This window comes from Glycine max, chromosome 11, assembly GCF_000004515.6.
Source record: "Glycine max cultivar Williams 82 chromosome 11, Glycine_max_v4.0, whole genome shotgun sequence".
Classification (NCBI taxonomy): domain Eukaryota; kingdom Viridiplantae; phylum Streptophyta; class Magnoliopsida; order Fabales; family Fabaceae; genus Glycine; species Glycine max.
This window is the reverse complement of record NC_038247.2, coordinates 20,560,281-20,582,532: the sequence shown is the minus strand read 5'-3', so window position 1 is coordinate 20,582,532 and position 22,252 is coordinate 20,560,281. Positions and strand designations below refer to the sequence as shown.

General features: G+C 29.4%; 1 protein-coding gene across 1 annotated transcript; it reads left to right on the top strand.

The window, feature by feature from the left end:
• Positions 1 to 9,542: 9,542 nt before the first annotated feature.
• Positions 9,543 to 11,895, top strand: LOC100793370 (protein NUCLEAR FUSION DEFECTIVE 4). The gene is made up of 2 exons (XM_003537279.5): positions 9,543 to 10,800; positions 11,123 to 11,895. Exons 1-2 carry the CDS (start codon positions 9,683 to 9,685, stop codon positions 11,541 to 11,543), a joined length of 1,539 nt encoding a protein of 512 aa, XP_003537327.1. The 5' UTR covers positions 9,543 to 9,682; the 3' UTR covers positions 11,544 to 11,895.
• The last annotated feature ends 10,357 nt before the right edge of the window (positions 11,896 to 22,252 follow it).

The following is a 22,252-nucleotide window of genomic DNA, read 5'->3' as shown; positions in this document are numbered from 1 at the left end:
CAATGATAAAAAAACACAAAAAATTGAAAATTAGGTGATAAAATTTACTATTAAACCTAAAAGCTATCATAGTCATTTTTGTTTAGTTATCTTTCTCTTAAAAGAAAAATTCATTTGTTAGGAAATTTTTTTTTAGGATAACTTTATTTTGTTGCAAGTCATCTAATTTTGTTGTTGCAATCACTAAACATATATGATTCGTCTCTTCTTTCAGTAAGATACTTCTGCTAATAATTTTGAACGCTAGTACTAATTATTGTATCTCCAGGTTTCAAATGACCATTAATTGTAAATCAGACGAGGAAATGCTTTATCATTCTTCTGGTCAGTGCTTATGGAAAACTACACGCAATAAATCAGTACTGTGAAAAAAGCAAAATTACAAATTAAAGTTCATTTGTCGTTTTTTGTTATGTTAAATTAAATTTATTAGGAAATTGTAGATTGGAGAGTACAATTAGGTCTGATATTTGAGTTTTTTTTTTTTTTTACTTATGTTGATAGCATGGACAGTATAAGATAAATTCAATCCATACAACATACGATATTCAAGTTACTTCAAATAGATATGTGATTAACAATTAATGAAAGGGAGATGTTTTAAGCACCCAAATTTTTATTGGGACACCTAACAACCAAGGTGAAAGGGATAAAATGTCCTTTACCTTTTGTTTATAAAATAAAAAAGTGACTCGTTTGTACAAGTCACTTCGCATTTGCGCCGCTTTTGCTACTTTTTCTTCCTTTTTCTCATTATTCTTCTCCCTTCCTTTGCATTCATTGTTGCTTCTTTTTTGTGGTTCTTCTTCCTTTGTTCCTGCTCCTTTGTTGCTATTTCTTCTTCTTTGCTTCTTCTTCGTTCATGTTCTTCACTGCTCCCATTCACACTCCATTCATTGATGCTTGTGTTCTCCTCTGAGGTAAGTATTCTCTTTATCGTTGTTTGTGCATTGTTTTGTTTGAACAATGTCATTGTTTTGTTTGAATGATTGTTGGTTGTCGACGATATAACCTGGTGCTTTTTGTGAAAAAAATGCCATACGAATTGCTGATTTGTATGGTGCATACGAATTGGTTCATACATTGTCAATCCGTATGGTTTTTTTTAATTGTAAATTTATTTTCTGGTCTATTTTTTATTTTTTTAATTCTAAAATTATTTTCTGATTTATTTTTTATTTGTTATGTTTTAGTAATTTTTTTGTATATTAGCAATAGTTTTATAAGGATTGATTGGTGATATTATTTTATAGTGATATAAAAACAATAAAAAAAATTAGTTTAGTAATTAGATTGGTAAAAAAAAATTATAATAAATATAAATGAATTTGTTAGTTAGTTTAAAAAATTGATTGAAACCAAAATTTAAAATATTTTAAAACTGTTAGTTAGTTTTAAAAAATGATTGAAACCAAATTTTAAAATATATTAAAATTGTTAGTTAGTTTTAAAAATGATTGAAACAAAAATTTGAAATATTTTAAAATTGTTAGTTAATTTTAAAAAATGATTGAAACCAAATTTTAAAATATTTTAAAATTGTTAGTTAGTTTTAAAAAATGATTGAAACCAAAATTTAAAATTATTAGTTAGTTTTAAAAAATATTGTGCAGATAATGGTTATAACTAGAGCTCTCGATCGGGCTTTAGGTCGAGCAATAAGAAAAGTCCTAGGGACTAGAGATGATGATAATGATGCCCCTAACAGTGAAGGCCTACATCTGTCCACAAGCAGTGACAACATGTGCGTGTTGTTGAGGATCCTCCGACGGCCGCATTGCAATTAAACGAATTGTAGCAACAACCACCCATTGAAGAAGGTGTTATTGATGTTGAGGGTTTTCCAGGCGGATCCCATAACACATAAGTTTTTAGAGATTTTGAAAATCACATTGTTTTGAGAGTTTGGAATGGAGAGGTATGTAAATCTTAAAAAACATAAAGCACGTAGCTTAGAACTTATTATTTTTTTGTTACATGATTGATATTATTGTTTGCAAGAACGTCCTGAGCTGAAGCTCAGAACAAGCAATAGGAAAAGCCCTAAGGAGGAGGGAGGCTAGTGACGATGATAATGATGCCCCCAGTAGTGAAGGCCTATCGCATCTGCCTGTAGGCAGTGACAACATGTGCATGTTGTTGAGGATCCTCCGACAGTCGTGAAGGAATTTAACGAAGAGCAACAACAACCACCTGTTGAAGAAGGTGTTATTGATGTTGAGGGTTTTCTAGGCGGACCCCATAACACATCAGTTTTGAGAGATTTTGAAAATCACATTGCTTTGAGAGTTTGGAATGAAGAGGTATGTAAATGTTAAAAAACATAAAACATGTAGCTTAGAACTTTTTTTTTTTTGTTACACGATCGATATTATTGTTTGCAATAACATCTGGAGCTGAAAGTTATCTTCCCATGGAATGATGATGGCTAAGTTCGTGAGGCCTGCTCTAGAGATTGAATGTCTTGTAGCTACCAACGGACTAAGTCCTTTGATCGCATGTTCCTTAGATACGGGTGATTGAGGACTAATGTCTGCTTTTGTGGAACGCTGGCATAAGGAAACTAGTAGTTTCCATTTGCCTGTAGGAGGGGTGACTATCACCTTGGATGATGTGGCATTGTTGTTACATTTGCCTAACGTAGGGGCATTCTGTAGAAGCAAGCTTCATGATGATGAACCAAACAATTTTGATGATGCCAAAAGCCCAAGTAATTGATTCAAGACTTCAAGATCAAGCATCAAGAATCCAATCCAAGAATCAAGATTCAAGAGAAGAAATCAAGAAGCAACAAGTCAAGACTTCATATAGGATAAGTATTAAAATATTTTTTCAAAAACCAAATAGCCCAATTTTGTTTTACAAAAGAATTTTCTCAAATTTTCTAAGTTACCAGAATGATTACTCTCTAATAATCGATTATCAGTTGGCAGTAATCGATTACCAGTGACCAGTTTGGCTTTCAAAATGTTTTCAAATGGTTTACAACGTTCCAAAATGATTTTCAAATAGTGTAATCGATTACACTATATTAGTAATTGATTACAAGTGAATCTGAACGTTGGAATTCAAATCCAATTGTGAAGAGTCACAACTTTTCATAAAATGCATTGTGTAATCGATTACACCTTTGTGGTAATTGATTACCAGTGAACAATTTTGAAGAAAAAGTTAAGAGTTATAACTCTTAACATGGTTTTCTCAAAAGTCATTACTTTTCCAATGGTTTCTTTGACCAGACATGAAGAGTCTATAAAAGCATAACTTTGGCACACATTCAATATATATGATATTCTTCCAAACAATTCTTTTTCACAATCTTTCTCTAACCATTGCTCATTGCTTTTTCTTTGCCAAAAAGCTTTCTAAACTTTGTTTCAAAACTTTGTTTTTCTGCAAGTGGAAATTCTGCAGAAAACAAAAGTGTGCTATCTTTTCATCCCTTCTCCCTCTTGCCAAAAGATTCAAAGCACTAACCGCTTGAGAATTCTTTTGATTCTCCCTTCCCCCTCTTGACAAAAGATTCAAATGACTAACCTCCTAAGAATTCTTTTGATTCTTCCCTTTCCCTTAAACAAAAGATTTCAAAGGACTAACTGTCTAAGAATTCTTTGTCTTAACATATTGGAGCGTACATCATTTATAGTACAAGTAGAGCGTACATCTACTTGGGTTGTGATACTAAGAATAAGAGAGGGTACATCTCTTGTGGATCAATTCAAGTAGAGTGTACATCCACTTGGTTTTTCAAAGAGAACAAGGGAGGGTACATCCCTTGTGGATCTTTTCTTGTAAAGGATTTTACAAGGTTATTGGAAATCTCAAGAACCGGTGGTTGCTTGGGGACTGGATGTAGGCACGGGTTGTGGCCGAACCAGTATAAATCTTGTGTTTGTCTTCTTCTTTCCTACACTCTTTACTTTTCCGCTATGTTCTTTTATTTCCGCTTTACTTTTGTCTATGTTATTGTTTTTGTTCTTTACTTCCTCATAACTTAGTAGTAAAGTCTAATTGAATCTAGTAACATTAAGAAGGAAAATTTTTTAATTAGTCAAGACACATTCATAATTAATTCAACCCCCCTTCTTAATTATTCCGAGGCCACTTGATCCAACACATTCCATAGCTTCGAGCAACTTCATGTCGACGATGCTGTCGATATGTTGGTGGAATTACTCGAGGTCAGCGTTGCAGAGGCAAGAGCTGAGACGATTCAATGTCATGGATCTTATGTTCGACTATTATGGTTGCGAGATGTGTATCAGACGAAAATTGAGGCATGTCACTGGATCGTAGTAGTGCGAGCATATTTGTTGCATCTTCTTGGACGCACACTATTTGCTAATAAGAGTGCCACATACATGCACGTGGTATTCTTATATGCACTGCGTGACTTGACGCAGAGTGGAACTTATGCTTAGGGCATTGCTGCTCTTGTGCATATGTATGATAATTTAAATGAAGCGCCAAAGAGCACAGAGAGGAAACTTGTAGGATATATCACTCTGTTACAAGTTAGTTCACATGTTAATAAAACATTTTTTCATTGGCATTGGTTATTATATGTTGTCTCTTATTTTAATGAATATGTTTGCAAAATATCTTTAGCGTTGGATCTATGAGCATTTCCCGTTTGTTGGTTCCGCCCTAGCTGTCGAGGATTATGTCGAGCGGAGACCACGTGCATGCTGAGGGACCTCTGGTAAGGCACTACCCGTGTTGACGTATCATAGGCGTCTTGATAGACTGACCCCTGATGTTGTGTGTTGGATTCCATATGGTGACCACCGTTCATTTAGAGAATTTGAGGTCATCTCCTTATTTTTCGGCTATCTCAGATGGGGTCCCTTGACGGTCATTCATTGACTGCACAGGGTTATACGACAGTTTGGGTACATTCAGACCATTCTACCACATCCAGTTGTGCTTTCGGCTTTTGTTGAAAAAATAGATGCTAGATGGATGCAGTTTGGTGACTATATTGCACCTATAGAGCAAATTTGTGTAGTGCCTGGCTAGTGTTCGTTAGATTACATGGAGTGGTTCTACATTATTTCACATCTGTTTATGACTCCCGCACAGCCAAGGGATCCTCCTAGAGTTCCGCTGATTCAACAATATGACATATTTGTTGAACCAGATGTGTCTCAGCAATCGGTGGCGGCAGCGGCACCTGATGAAGCAGAAGTTGATGTGCATAGTCCTCGACATGCAGTGGTAATATATATTTTTCATATTTTTTGATTTTTGTTTTGTTTTTTATTTTATTACTAACAATTTTTATGTTTGTTTTTTTTTTTTTCACTTACTAGGATGGTTATGTAGCAATTGCTGATAAATTGGAGAGGCTACTGAACATGAGGATCCTGACCGAAGGAACAAAAGTCTATATTGTTGTTGAAAAATGTCTGAGCATCGCAAGAAGCTACATTGGCCAACCAATTGTAGGTCACAGTTCGAGGCGTAGGCGACATATGGACGATCATTGAAGTTTTTTTTTTTTGCCTTATATATGTTAGTTTTAATTTTTTGGATAATTTATTTATTTGGTACATTTATTCATTGACACTGGCATTTGATTAATTTATAATTTTGGTGTGTTACTTATGAACACGTTTTTAATTATTTTATACAAATTTTTGTTATCCATATATCGTGAATTAGCCATTAATGTTGATTTGAGGAATAAATTAATTTGTCCTTAACAAATTGTGAATGTATGTTTTTTGCAACATTTAAGCATCATGAATCATTTTCAAACTTGACAACACACTGTGAATTGCATGCGTTTGTTTAAGAAAAATGAATACTACACCTACATACTGACATAGAAATGATTACTCAATTATTTTAGTTCTGATGCAACATTCAAGCATGAAACAACATTGTTGTACTTGACAACACATAGGGAGTGACAGACATTTATTTTAAAAAAAAAATTAACACAAGCAGTCTAATTGAACATCTATAAATACCACAAAAATAGTCTCAACAATCACACATTCTCACTCAATCTACCTTTAGAAACCAATTTGTAGTCTCGAAACTATGACATTTTTGGGAGAAACAAGTAGTCGGACCATTGTCAACTCGAGATTAGCTTTTATTTTTCCAAATGGATCGATTATTCACAACGAATATGGTGTTTATTTCCAAAAGTTTCACTTCGATACCCATTTGAGTACCTAATGATTATGGTTTTGAAACACTAAAAAGCAAAATGCACAATACCCTTCAACTAACCAGCGATCAATATTTGGATGAAATTTACTACCGACAATCATTCGCAAATGCAGGTAACCAATTTGTCTTTCAATCTATGCAATTGAAAAATGATGATGATGTTAACACAATGTTAATGTGTTAAGATCAATACCCGTGTGTTGGTCCGATTGAGTTATTATGTACCATTGGTAGAACACCAGATGATATATTAAACTTACTTCAAGTCACTATGACTCCTACTCATGATGTCCTACTATATTACAACGGGAGGTGGAACATGCCACACTAAGACGACTTTGTGGGTTACTCGTTCACAGGAAAAAAAATTCAAAAAGATTTGACATTCATTCGGACTGTAGCATCGATGGACTCAAGGATGTGATCAAGCAAGTTGCACCTTAAGGGATTTCCCCTTAAGGTATTCATGAATCACAAACGGTAAGGCGATTGTTTTTCAACAACCAACTGATTCTGAGTATTCAGAAAAAGTTATCGAATTTGAAATAATTGAGTTGAAAACTGACGATGACATGTTGAAGGTCTTAGTACAATCTAACTACTGGAAACACATGTGGATGCCCAACAATCTTCTCATCTTTAGTCAGTCGACCCACATATGGATGCTCAACAAATGACTTTGTCATTTCATGATTGTGAGTCCCACAAATTTACTTCACCATCTATCATTCTCCTCCCAAAACTGGCTTCGCACACAACTTAAATAAACATCCACATTTTCTACTATCAGTGTATGTTCTAACCAAATCCTTCTTCTTAGGCCTATACTCACCACTCATTTCGCAAGCTATTAACATAAATGAGACCATTCCTCTAACACTAATATTTGTGTCTAACATCATTATCATGACAACAAATCCAATTTCATGAGCCACCAATCAATCTCAATGTAAAACTTCATCACGGGTAGCAAATAACTATAACACAATTCAAAGAAGGTCTCAGATCAATGAATATTTATGTAATATAATTATTGTACCAACAATAAATTAGACAAATACCTGGGAAGTATTTAAGACATCAGAATAATTAACGTGTTCTACTTTCACGCCAGCATCTTCGTCATTTTCAACATTCATATCAACTTCTTCAGACATGATAATATCATACCTCTACTGTTCTTCATCCATCTTAATAAAACATTTAACAAATTCAATGATAAACAAAAAATGACTTAAAAAGTGATAGAATCACCTCATTTGTTATCGACACAAATATAGCTCTATATAAAATTTTTAAAAAATGTATTTTACATCATATAGCCACATAATACATTTTCACTACATATCTTCATTAATATATTCAACTATAACAAATAAAAAATAATATTATAATTAAACAAATGACTAATAAATATCATATGAATTGTTGTAATAAACATCTAAATATATTATTTAATTAAATATCAAATTTGTTTAACTATTAAGTACTATAATAAACATCTGAATACAACATTCAGTTAAATATCAAATTTGTTTGATTATCAAATTTTGTAAATATTTTAAATGTATAAAAAAAATTCTAAATAAATTACAATTTTTAAACAAATTCTAAATAAATTACAATTTTTAAAAAATTTCAAAACCTGGCAATCCGCAATCTAATTACTAAATTAATTTTTTAGCAATCTAATGTTAGTTTTAGCAATTTTTAAAAGTTTATGTATATTATAATTTTTTTACCAATCTAATTACTAAATTATTTTTTATTTTTTTTATAACACTATAAAATAATATCACCAAATCAATATTTATAAAATTGCTAAAACTATTACAACAAAAAATTACACTACAAAACAAATTTAAAAATAAATCAGTAAAATATATTTAGAATTAAAAAACACCATAGGGATTAGCAATCTGTGTGAACCATACAGATTGACAATCTATATGTTTTGAAAAAGAAATTACGCACCTCTTCTTCTTCGGTGATGAAAAATCACCAAATTTCACCATATATTTGTAAACGACGCATGTACACCATACAAGACAACAAATGCTCGGAAAAGGAAACTAACGGAAGCAAGTTACACTAAGAGAGTGCGGTTTTACAAAAAAAAAAAAATAGGCGCTGCAGAAATAAAAAACATAACTTGTTATTTATAACCAAAAATATTTATAAGAACATTTTTGGTATTTTAAAAAACTGCTGGTACGCCAAGCAGGTGCCTTAATGAAGCGATTCTACATTTCAAAGTAGGTACATGCTGTGGATGGCTCAACATCGATCTTTTGTGACCCAATTCTGTGTCGCGTATCACGTCATAATGACGAAACACACACAACCGTACCTTGGTGCATAAATTCTCTCGGCGTTAAAATTTTATGTGGATGTTTCAACATAGTGTGAAAGTGAAAAATGCTATAATTTCTTGAGAAATTTAAGAGTTTTAATATTGTTATTCAGAAATATTTTTTCCTTTTTTTCAGTATATCCAAACTCATTCAACTATTGATCTTAGTTGTACCAGAATCTTTAAGATTTTTCATAATATCATAGCAGCTAAACTAATAAAGATTGATCTAATCAGTAAAAGATAAATATAATTTAATTTATCTTTTAATAATGTATTATTTGTTTCAAAACTTTAGAATATTATTTAGATTAAAAATATTATGAATTTTATTTATTTAAATAAAGATAAGGATTTGATCTTATTTTTCTTACGAAAAAATCTTATATATTAGATTTAGGAGATTAGGAATTTGATTTTACATAAGATATAAGATTAAGATAATATTTAAATTTTGTTATATTTTTGCTCTCTATATAAAGCCCATAAATAAAATATTGATGCATCTCTTTCGCACAGTACATCTCCTCGATAAAAACCCATCACGAATAAAGAAGCTAGGGACTCACCTGAGATAAATTGGTGGGAGTGTTCAAAGTGATGCGCACTTCATCGACAGCCAGAAGTTTGAGTCATCGTGCGTGTTTCACAGCTTCACAGAATTAAGTTTCCCGTTTATGTCCTCAAGTCCAAGTGAGTAGTCTATGTTGTGTTCAGATTTAGCTTCAAAATCTTAACTACCCATAACTTCATTCATTATAACATAAAGAATCTGTTCCTCTTCCCCACACAGTATTTTTTTAATGTGTAGAAATCAAAGACAGTATTAAAGTACACGTGTAAGTTGAGTAAATCTGAAGGTTAAGATTTTGAGTTGAATTTCACTTAGGTGGTTTGCTCTGGATAGTCCATTGATACCATATTTTCACACGAGTGTCATTCCATGATACATACCCCATTGTACAACTACACCAAGGTTATTCCACTCAGTGTGACATTATATTCTTGCCTTTAGTTTTCACACCTTAGGTCTCTATAGCTTTTACTCCACTTTTTCTCAACATATAAACCCTCACACATCCCACACCATCTTATTAATTTAGAAGGGTAGTTCAAGTTTTTTTTTCTTTCTAAAACTTCTTTACCATGCCTTCTACTACTCTTCAATGGCTAAGCCTAGTTGGCATCATTTGGCTCCAAGCCATAATTGGCACAAACACCAATTTCCCTGCTTACTCTTCTCAGCTGAAGCAACTTCTATCTATTTCCCAAGTTCAACTCAATAACCTTGCTTTTGCATCTGATGCAGGCAAGCTTTTTGGCTGGTTTTCTGGCCTTGCTTCTATATACCTCCCCCTTTGGTTGGTCCTTTTTATTGGTTCAACTCTTGGATTAGTAGGTTATGGTGTGCAATATCTCTTCATAACCAACCAAATTTGTTCTTTGTCCTATTGGCATGTGTTCTTGCTAACTTTTCTTGCCGGCAATAGCATTTGTTGGATCAACACAGTGTGCTATGTTGTCACCATAAGGAACTTCTTTTCTGATCGCCTAGTTGCTGTGGGAATAACAACTAGCTACCAAGGACTAAGTGCAAAGATTTATGCCAACATTGTTGATGCTGTTTCTCCTCACAAGAAGGCTAGAACGTTTCTCTTCCTCAACTCTCTCTTACCTGTGATAGTTGGTTTAATAGCAGCTCCTCTAGTCAGAGAAATTGATGAAGTAACAAGTCCTAATAGGTACACACGTGTTGGTTTTGCTGTGATGTTTGTTATTACAATTTCAACTGGAACATATGCTGTGTTGAGCAGCTTGCAATTTGTCACAAGCAAAGCATCCTCACTAGGTATCTTGATTGGTATTCTACTGTCCTTTCTATTGCCTCTGCTTGTCCCTCTCTCAATGAAGATCAAGAAGTTTCAGGAAAATAGAGAAAAATTGAGAATCTACCACTATACTATGGAGGAGAATGCTACTAGTGAAGAGAGGGTGGAGAGCGAGGTGAAAGAGGGTGAAGTAGTTCAAGAAGAGTTTGGTATTATAGAAGAAGTTGGAGTGAAGTTAATGCTGAGAAGAATAAATTTCTGGTTATATTTCTCTGTCTATTTTTTTGGTGCAACAGTTGGTTTAGTATATCTTAATAACTTGGGACAAATAGCTGAATCCAGAGGTTGCTCTAATACTTCATCTTTGGTGTCTTTGGCATCGTCATTTGGGTTCTTTGGCCGTCTCATGCCATCTCTTATGCACTACTTCTACAGGTAAATGTGCCCTTCCTAACTTCATATCTAACACCAACCTGAACAAGTGCATTTACACCTCTAATTTAATGCATATAATGACTATAGGATTGTTAGTTGATCTACAATGATAAATATGAAGATGAACAATAAAATTAAAAGCACCTCTCATGGTTAGTTTTTTTTTTTTTTTTTTTTTACAATAGTAACAATGAAATTAAAATATACAATCTCACAAATTACTCAGATCTCTCACTACTAGGCCGACTATAGTAAATTAAAGGAGTGCATGTCACTACTCTTATTGACATAATGTCTAATAATAACTTTTTAATGTTTTCAGGGGAAAATGTAGAATTTCAAGACCTGCTTCTCTGATGGCAGCGATGATTCCAACAACAGGTGCATTTCTGTTACTCCTCAACAAATCTGACATTGCTCTTTACATCAGCACTGCAGTGATTGGAGTGTGTACTGGAGCAATCACTTCTATTGCTGTTTCCACAACCACTGAGTTATTTGGTACTAAGAATTTCTCAGTGAACCATAATGTGGTGGTAGCCAACATTCCAATTGGCTCCTTTATATTTGGCTACTCTGCTGCACTTATTTACCATAAGGAAGGGAATGAACATGGGAAATGCATGGGCATGGAATGCTACAGAAACACTTTCATCATGTGGGGTTTCTTTTGTTTCCTTGGAACTCTTTTGGCCTTGATTCTACATGCTAGGACTCGCAAGTTTTTCTCACTAAAACAATAGCGTACACATTTTACTTTAATTTAGCAGGAGTATTATTTCTTTTTTACTATACACTGGGGAGATTGTGGCTTGTAAAACCTCCTCTAACTAGATAAATATAAATATACATCCATTTTGTTTTTTTATCGCATTTGTTTTTCTTTCTTTCTTTATCACCACATTTATTAATTTTTCTCTTTTTCTTTTCTATTTGTTTCCCTCCACCCGCCACCTTTAGACGTACATTTTTAAAAAATCCGTAAATACTAGTTTGTTAGTTGTATTAAAGAAGGGTTAATTAAGTTTTGAATCCTCAAATTATGAGGATTTTAAATTTTTGGTTCATAATTTTTTTTTCTTCAAAATTTGATTCCTAAAAAATTTTTCATTATTATAAATAGTATTTACTGTTAATAATCTTTGTTAAGCGTTGAATTATTTATTTAAGTGATCACGAATATTACGATAGATTATAGATGAGAATGATGAATTATTGTTAATTATTTAATTTAATATAATAAAATTTACTTATGTAATATACATGTAACATTTATTTTATTCTGTTTCATGATATTTTTTCAATTAACAAATAATATTAATATCAAAGACTATTTTTAATAATAAAAAATTATTTAGGAATCAAATTTTAAAAAAATAATAATTTAGGAACCAAAAATTTAAAACCTCATAATTGAGGAATAAAAACTAATTAAGCCTTTATTAAAAGATTTTGATGAAAAGGATTAAACCTACGATATTTACCTTCCTACTTCTTCCTTAAATTCCCTTTCCAATCACTAAATCGATTCATTCTACACTTTTTTGAATTTGAATATTAAACTAAAAATTGATTATATTTTAAAAGATAAGATAATCAAACGGAACAAAATGAAATAAGATAAAAGAACAAATAAAATAGGTTATTCGGTCATCATTTAATTTCGGAAGAGACGAACGTAAACAATTCATTTTTGAAAGGAAAAAAAGAAAGAAAAAAAGGTAATATGTACGATAAATAATATGATAAAATAATAATAGGAAAAATAGATAAAGATGAAATGGTAAGAAAAGGACAAATAATAATAATAATAATAATAATAATAATAATAATAATAATAATAATAATAACTGTTTAATTTTCAGTAAAAAAAAACAGTTTAAATTTAATGCATGCAAGAGATTTTTTTTTTCATTAGAAAGATTTCGAAATATTTTTGTAAGTTTTTGTCTCCATTGCGTGACCAAGATTCATTCGAGACTTACAAACTTAACTAACATTACCAATTGAACCGTACTCATTACTTTAGAGTGATCTTTAAGAGTGATACATATTGTACGACTGCTATTGATTCTCTTTTGACATAGTCAATCAATTTATTACTACTCTTGCATAAATTATGGGTTAGAAAGTGCAGTCATAGATCAATTGTAGGGCCAAATTAAAGACCACAAGTCCACAATGTCCAACCGCTTGCTGCCCTTTAAATAAATGAGCCAGCTGTTTTCAGTCTATTAATCGGTCACTCTTTTGTTCAAAAAATATGAATATTAAACTCACAGTTAATTAAAATAAAAGTTATAAAACTCTAATTTTGATTAAAAATAATACTAAGGTATATTTTTTTATTAAATTAAATTAAAACATAATTATTTTCTAAACACTTCAAAAAGTAATAACAATTCCACTTGAAGATATATATAAAACTTCTTTATTCATAGGTTGTGAGAGAGGAAAATATCAAATCAACTAGAATATCAATGTTTATAATCAATATACCTGTAAATAATAAATATAATATCTAACAATACTTGAAGATATATATATGTTTGTGTGTGGAAAACAAGATAGGATTCAAACCTTGTTAATTAGATGCTTTTGTTTTATATGAAAAAGACACGTGGATCTGCAGAGTTAGTAAGTCATGTTTTCTAAAAGAAATATTTATTCCCTCTTTAAATTTTTTATTATATAAATACCCTTCACATTCTTATTATTAGGGGTGGAAATGAGCTAAATCAAACCAATCTTTATTAGGCTTGAGTTCGACTTGAGTTGAATGCGTAAGGTTTGAGTTTGACTCATTACCTGTCATAGGCTTTTTTTAAAGGCTCGGCTCGGCTTACATAAAAGTCTGATTTGATCCACGAGCCTATTTAAAAACTTGCTTAAAGACGTTTTTGATTAATTAATTATTTTAAAACCTAGTGAAATACTAACTAAAAAAAGAAACTTATAAAATTTCGTATAAGTAATGTACAAATCCAAAAATAATTGATAAACAAAATCATATTGAATTCAAGTTAACAAGCACAAAGTATATCAAAAGAAAATAAAAAGAGCACAATATTAAAAAATGTATGGATTAGGTCCTCAGCCCCAAAGTTTACAAATTTATTTTAAGTCTAAGCCCATAAACGAAATAAAATAAAATATGGACAAGATAAGATAAGATTAGATGAAATAAAATTTGGACGAAATAAAATCTAGATGGAATAAAATCTGGATAAGATAAGATTTGATAAAATAAAGTTATTATTATTATTGTTAGTTAAACAGACCGGTTTGTCAAGCTTAACAAGCTTTTTTTATAGTTTGGGCTTGACCTTTTTATTTAAAAAGACTTTTTAAAAAGCTTGAACTTGGTCTTTATAGTAAACAAGTCGAGCCGAGCCTAGCCTTACATAGGTCAAGGCAAAGGCCCTTGACTCATTTCCACCCCTACTTAGTATATTAAAGTCTATACACATCAACCTCATCAACTTGAAGTAAATTTAGTGGCCTTTGAGCCATATATATTACTTCCGTCTTTATATTAATTATAAGATCCTTTTACAAAAAATATTTGTTTTTTATTAATTTTTTTTAATTTCTTGATGCGTTAATTTTTTTTTTTACATATTCTTAGTTAATTATTTTTTTTTCAAATGTTAATAAAAAATAATTAAATAAAAAGATAATAAAAGAGTAATTTTAGAATGATAATACAAATAATTGATAAATTTGATGTGATAAACTAAATTAATTACTTTTCTTATTAGATGTGAATTAATACCTAATAATTAAGGATGAATGGATTAAGGTTATGTTTGGCAAAATTAACTGAAAAGTTAGTTAAAAGTTGAAAAATTAACTCGTAAGTGAAAGTTCAAAGTTTGTATTGAAAGCTGAAAAATTAATTTATTAAATTGTAAGAACGGTAAAATTAGTTGTTGAATTAGCTGAAAAGTATAAAATGACATAAAATTAATAAAATCATGATTTATTTAAAAAAGATAATAATCAAATTTGATAAATATATTAAGAATGAAAATGAAAGAAATATAAAAAGATAGGAACCAATGTTTAAAAAAAAAACGTTATTATTTCTTTACCAAGTTGCAGGCACCTACTTATCAACTAGCAATGAAAGAAGATCCTAGGCCTACAAGCTCCAATGGAGCTTACATCACTTAGTGAAGAACTCAACATGTTTGACGGCCTTGTAAAATCCCTTTTTGTGTTGCTCCATGGCCTCCTTCTTGTAAAACCCGACATGCCTGGAGGTCAGACACAATAAGCTATGATTCCCTTAGCCGGGCCTGAAGGTCAGCAATCACCTTAGCGAATTCGGCCATTATCGCTGTAAGATCTTCTTTCTCTTCAGCAGTACACTCCACCTTATTTGCCAATTCATTCCTCTCTTTCAACATGTCTCTACAACGTCTAAACACCTCGTCTTGGGTAACAGAAACATGCTCTTCATCTAAAGGAGTAGTAGAAGGCCTTACCCTCCTATGAGGATGAGAGGTACCCCCGCTAACATAGCCCAGGTCCACCAACCTCTCGGAGGAAGAGGACTTGTCGTCAGAAGCTTCGTGGTGTGTCTCCTCCTAGGAAAGGTCACTAATCAGAACAACTTCACAATCCACATAGGGTTGCTGAATAGAACCCCTGAAATCACTTCTGCCCATACCCATAATAGAATCAAAAACAAAAAGACATGATGGAAGAAGGATGTACCTTGAAGTGAGGAAGACGATCGAAGGAGAGAAGGAAATCGCACGAGCCACATACAAGATGCAAAGAGATTACAGAAGATGAACCAAAACTCAAGAATGGCGGTGACCGAAACCTAACGTACGCCCCATTTAAGTGAGGATGTGACCCTCCAATAACTAGTGGGAGTTGGAATGACACCCTAAGAATCTGTGACATGATGCGATCCAACCAACCCATGTAATGCGTCTCTAAGACATATCGACTCACAGAGTAACACATGTGCAAAAGCAATGCGCGTGTACAACACACACCCACTATGAAGAAAAACGAAATGCCCCCTTTAATGCTCACTTTAATGGTTAGAAAGGACAGAATTTTCAAAAACAAAGACCTCTTATATGACACACCTGACTTTGTGTGCAGAACAACAAGCATGAGCACCCTAGACAAAGCAACTTGGACAACACTTGTTCACGCTGGGGGGCTTGACAAACTTGTAACCCTCAAACTTGTCAGGGCTGCCACCCTCGACACTGAGCAACTTCTTTCGCCAACAAGTTGGACTCAGAGCATGGGGGCTTATGTACTGTCCTGGGTCCACAAAATTGACGTGGTGCTAGAATGTGCACGTCTATCTAGACACCTGAGCGCAAATATATATATCTATATATATATATATATATATATATATATATATATATATATATATATATATATATATATATATATATATATATATATATATATATATATATATATATATATATATATATATATATTTGAATCCTAATGATAATGCTATTATTTCATTATCAAGTTGCAGGTACCTACTTATCTACTAGCAATGAATTATCTATAAGTGATGGATTATCTATAATCCATTGGATAATTTATAAGTGATGAATTATGTACAAGATATGAATTATCTATTAGCTATTTATCTAGAAGCTATAAATTATCTACTAGCTATTATCTACAAGCTACGATTTATCTACTAGCTATTCTCTACAAGCTAGGAATTATCTAAAAGAGTTATTACACCACTGTAACAACTCCTATAATCAAGGACCCGAAGTTCTTATCTCACGCTATAAATATTAAGTTTTATCTCACCCTTTTATTCCATTCTTAACTCACTCACGTATTTATTTAAGCATGGAAGTTTTTAAGCCCCCCTCATGTTCTCCTAACATAGAGTACCTATCGTCTCACGTATGAAATCGTGGAGTCCGCTAAATCTCCTCTAACGTTAGTCGAGTGCTTCCATTATATATCAATTTAATGTTGAGTTTATAACATAAATTAACTAGTCTTTCATAGAATAAGTGGCCACAGTTTAAACTTTAATAGAAAAAAGATGCTTAATTTAACAAAATGTTTATTAAAGTTAGACTTACTAGACAAAAAATATTTTTGAAAATTTCTATTACTTGCTTGTTTATTATTTATATAGTGTTTTATTTATATATATATATATATATATATATATATATATATATATATATATATATATATATATATATATATATATATAAAAGATAAATATTTATTTTATATAACTAATTTTTAAAGAATAAATATTTTTAAACATATAAATTACATTTTAAATTTATAACAAACTATTTATTTTATAATACAAGATTATTTTTAATAATTGATAATTTATTTATAAAATATTGAAATTCAATTACTCCGAGATAAGGAGTTAACATAATTTATAAAAACATTATCGTTAAAGATTTAAAGAAAAACACTTTTATTAAATGATAACCCATCAAAATATTTTTATCCGAGATTATCAACTCATTATAATATTTATTTGTCCAGCCAGGATTTAACACTTACATATAATAATCCAACATTATCGTTAAGGCATTTTGTGCAACACAAACCCACTTATTTATTAATATTTTCTTTTTTCCTTCACTGGTATACTCTTTTTTCTCTGCTCAATATCTCTGGTGCCCGCTGGATGGTTGAAATAGGAGGAAATAAGATAAGATAATTATCTTATCACATTATAATTTATTATTTGTTGCGCTAATAGGATTTAATAGTATTATTCGGATGTGTATTTATCTTATCATATTAGATATTACTCTAGTAAATTTCTTTCTTAATTACGCTGACAGAGAGCTAGGTTATGAGTGACTGAATGGGATAAAAACTATCGCATTCTCTCTCTTTATATATATCATATATAATTATAATAATAGTCAGTCAAAAAATAATAATTATCATAATATTCAACGAATTCAATAAAATATAAATGATAATACATAATAAAAAAATATTAATTTATAAATATAGATATTATATTTTTTAATCAGCATATTATCTTTATATAATAATCATAATAATATTAATAATAAATCTAAATTAAATTATTATTATTCGAATATTTTTAAAGAAAATATTTGACTAATTTAAAAATCTTATATAATTAATTTATAATTATAAAAAAATAAATTCATAAATAAAATATAATTTAGTCAAAATTATTTTTTATATTATTCATTATTTTAAAATCATAAATTAAAAGTTAATTTTTTTAAAAAAATATAGGTAATTTTAATGAAAATTAAAGGTAATATATATATAATACTTTTATGCAAAAAAATATATATCAGATTTATATATAGTAATATATAATTTATATAACATATATACGTATATATAATAATAAAATAAATACATTAAATATAATACGCTGTAATATATTAAATTATACAATATATATATATATATATATATATATATATATATATATATATATATATATAATTTTCTTAATCAAGTTATTATCTTTCATATCAACATAATTGCATACATAAAATATAATTTTATTTTTTTATAATTTAGTTAAAATTATTATTTTTATAATACTCATAATTTTAGAAAATAAATTAAAAAATATTGTACCCCAGGTGTAGGCATTTTGTGCAACACAAACCAACTTATTAATATTTAGGTTAATAAAATTTTTTACTCCTTAAACTTTTTCAAATACAAATTTTTAGTGTCTTAATTATTTTTTACAACTTTTAGTCCTTCAAATATTTTTTTTTCATTTTTAGTTTCTTATTTATTTTTATTGCTCGAAATTAGTTTTTTATATAAAATAAATAAAGGACTAAAAATGAATAAAAAAAAGACTGATTTTGAGCAATAAAACTAAAAATGGGTAAAAAAAATTAAAGGAACTAAAAATATTGACAAAAATTAATAAAAAAACTGAAAATTGTCAAAATTGATTGATTAAAAAGTGAAATCTATAAATATTGATTAAATGTGAGTATCTTATTAGTAGATAATTTTTAAATATTTTTAAAAGTGTTTTTTTTAGCTTTATTTGACCATAAAGAAATCTAAAGGGGGATTGACAAGGACGTAATCGAGTCCTCTCCTTTTAGAACTTTTTATGTCTATACATATATATTTTTAAATTAATTAGTATAAAATTACATAAAATTAATTTATCTATTATTATTATGGTAATGCTTAAGATTCATTAGTACAAAATTAATTGTATTAATTTATTACCATGTTTAAAGTGTTAACTAGTTTAAATTTGTGTAATATTTATGTGTTTGTTGTTATTATTATTTAATATTAAAATTAGTTTTAATTTTATGAGTAAAAATAGTAAATTCTTTTAAAAATTATTATTTATTAAAAATTAGATATTTAAATGATTATAAAAGAAAAAAAAAGTTCACCTTTATAAGATTTCTGATTCCCTCAGTGATCTCGATCTTGACGAATCTCTGAATCTAGTTCACTAAAACTTTTTCGTAATAAAAAAATATATTTATAATGTAAAAACATCTATACCACAGATGAGTAACTTGGAAGAAAACGAAGATGGTTGGCACGCACCGCCAATCCGCCATGTATGGTGGGTTTAAAAGACGCATTGCCGTTCAATTAATTTGGATTGCATGATTAAGTCTAAGTCTTACGTAGGTATCAATTCACTAAGCAATCCCATAATACCAGTGGACGATGAAGCTTGCCTTGTATATTCATTAACAAACAAACGCAATCTTCACAATTGTTTTATATATTTTATTTTAAATTTTAACTAATGAATAAGATCAATTTTGCTTGTGACCAAAGCACATATATGCATTTTGTTTTCTTTCTTTTTCAAGTAAATAAGTGTCCCAATTAGTTTGAAAAGAATTGAATCACCACCGGCCTGTATATAATGACAAATAATTGCTTAACTATACAAATCTCAAATACAAATTTTATCTATTTTATTATTAAATATGAAGAATTTAATTAGAATGAATATGGTGATAGTCTTAATTTTTTAAAAAATAATTAATCCAATCATAATTTATTATATGTAATAATATTGTCAGCTTTTACAACAATTATATCAAGAACAACTTAAAAACTTGAGAGACCTAAAATAAATTTAAACATAAAACTTTTTATTTATTTATAAAATAATTTATTAAAATTGTCATTGTTTTATTAAAAATTAATTTTTCAGATTTTTTATACAATATTATCGATTAAATTGTCGTAATTATTTTTAAATAATTTTTTTAGGTATATTAATACTAAAAATAATAATTTTGTGACTTTTTTTGTTGGGACCTAAAGTCCTTCCTTGGTCTGCTTGAGTCTTAAGTCTGCTCTGAATTATATAAAACTAGAGTAGCTTCTAAATAATTATATAAATCGTAAAAATATGCAAAACATGGAAGTAGGGAATGTAGGGCTAGATTCAATGCAATTACTTTGTCATGTATAATTGATCCGTTTCTAGTAAAACAATGAAATAAAATAATATGCGCGCGCGCGTATTTGTTAAGTATTGAACTTGTTTCAATTAATAAAAAAGAATAATTACTAATTTAAATATTATAAGTTTATGTAATATATATTTTTAATAATATAAAAAATTAGGTAATATGTATTATTATACATTATGTTATTAATATAATGTAAGACAATTACAATATTTATATTAATAATATGTTTTATTAACAAAAGTAATATTAATAATGACAATTTTAATACTTAATAATTTTCCGTTATAGTATACAATATTTTTTTTCTTGTAAACTTCATTTCATTTCATTTCAATGTTTATACAATGAGAAATCATTCTTTTTATTTGAATTCTTAATAAAAGTACTTAAAATGAAGTTTATCATACATAATACTTTCTTTTAAAAAATACATAATACTACCTTATTTTCTTTTTTTATACTACCATATATCAACGTTATTAATGCGCATCCACATTTTGTGACATTAATTACATTAGTTCGTTCATGAGAAACATAATGCTTTGAGACGACTGGTCCTACAAAAGTTCTTATCAATTTAATACTTCAATCTTTGTGGAAGAAAAAAAAATAACTTCTAAAATAATTGAAATTTTAATTTTTAATGTAATATTAATTATTTTTTTACTTATATTTTTTATAATATTAATAATGAATAATAAAAATTAAAAATAAATTAATAATAATAAGATTCATTTTATAAAAAAATTATTATCTTTTATCTATTTCTTATTTTTCTTTATAAGTATAAAATTACCCAGGACAATAATTATAATAGAATAGAGAGGAAGTAATTAATTTTCCAACAAAAAGGGAGAAACCCACCAATTAATATATATGGGACATTGCCATTGATCCCAGGTTTTCCAATTTTATTAAAATATATTCTCTTTCCAAATATATGTATTCTATCTATTATTGAAGTATGAAAAGCAATTGTAAAAAATAAGATGAAAATTACTCTAGAGATAAATTAAAAGTAAAAAAATGGATAATATTTTCTTTCACCAATCAATTTCTGTTTGTTTCATAAATAAACATAAGAAAAAGCTTAAATCTTGGTTTGATTTGCTAAATAAAACATTTAATATTTGTCAATGAATTTAATTTTGGAATATAAAAATGTAACACTTTTATCTAATTGTGAGTGAGCAAAATACACTTCTTTCTCTTGAAAGGTATGAATTTTTTATGGCTTCTTATATTAAAATATATACTTATCTCATACGATGAATTCAAGCATATGAGACTTGTCTCAAAATTTTTACATATAGTTTTGGTGTATTGGGTTTTCCTTTCAGTACTTTCCCATACCCTGAAAGATATGTAAAACACAGACAAAATTTTCTTAAAAAGATAATCACACAAAGATAAATTTAAATTACTTCATTAACAAATCACAAGGATAATAATGCCTAATTAATCCTAGCAGAAAAGAAGACCAGTCATGAAAGCAAAACAAACAAACAATGAGAGTGATCAAGAGCCCAATTCGTTCTCGTCCAAGTCATCTCAAAACGAACTTTGGAACCTTCGATCAATGTCTAAAACCCCAAAAAGGGTTCAAAACCGAATGACCCGTAATGCATCAAATCACTCTTGAGCACCTTCAACCTTGAGAAAATTCTCTCCCTAAGCACAGAAACACCAAAAGCGTAACATGTGTGACAAAAAGGTGAAAAAAGACATATAAACATTGAAGACTAAGTCCTAAGTGACAAATAAAGCTGAAGGTCCTAAATAAAATGAGACCTAATAATAACCTAAAATGCAGTGCGTAAAAAAAAAAAAATGTAACATCTAGCAACAATAAATATGCAGAAAACCAACTATGTTAGGCATAGAGTGAATGGATAATAACTTGAAAAAATATTTTAATTAAATAATATATTTTAAAATCTTTTAAAGAATATTCTCTAACGATATTAAGGTAAACAAATTAA

Excerpts from the sequence above, each read along its gene's own strand:
- LOC100793370 (XM_003537279.5), top strand. The coding sequence starts at position 9,683 with ATGCCTTCTACTACTCTTCAATGGCTAAGCCTAGTTGGCATCATTTGG. Across the intron at positions 10,801-11,122 it reads CTTATGCACTACTTCTACAG|GGGAAAATGTAGAATTTCAA; the intron begins GTAAATGTGCCC and ends TAATGTTTTCAG.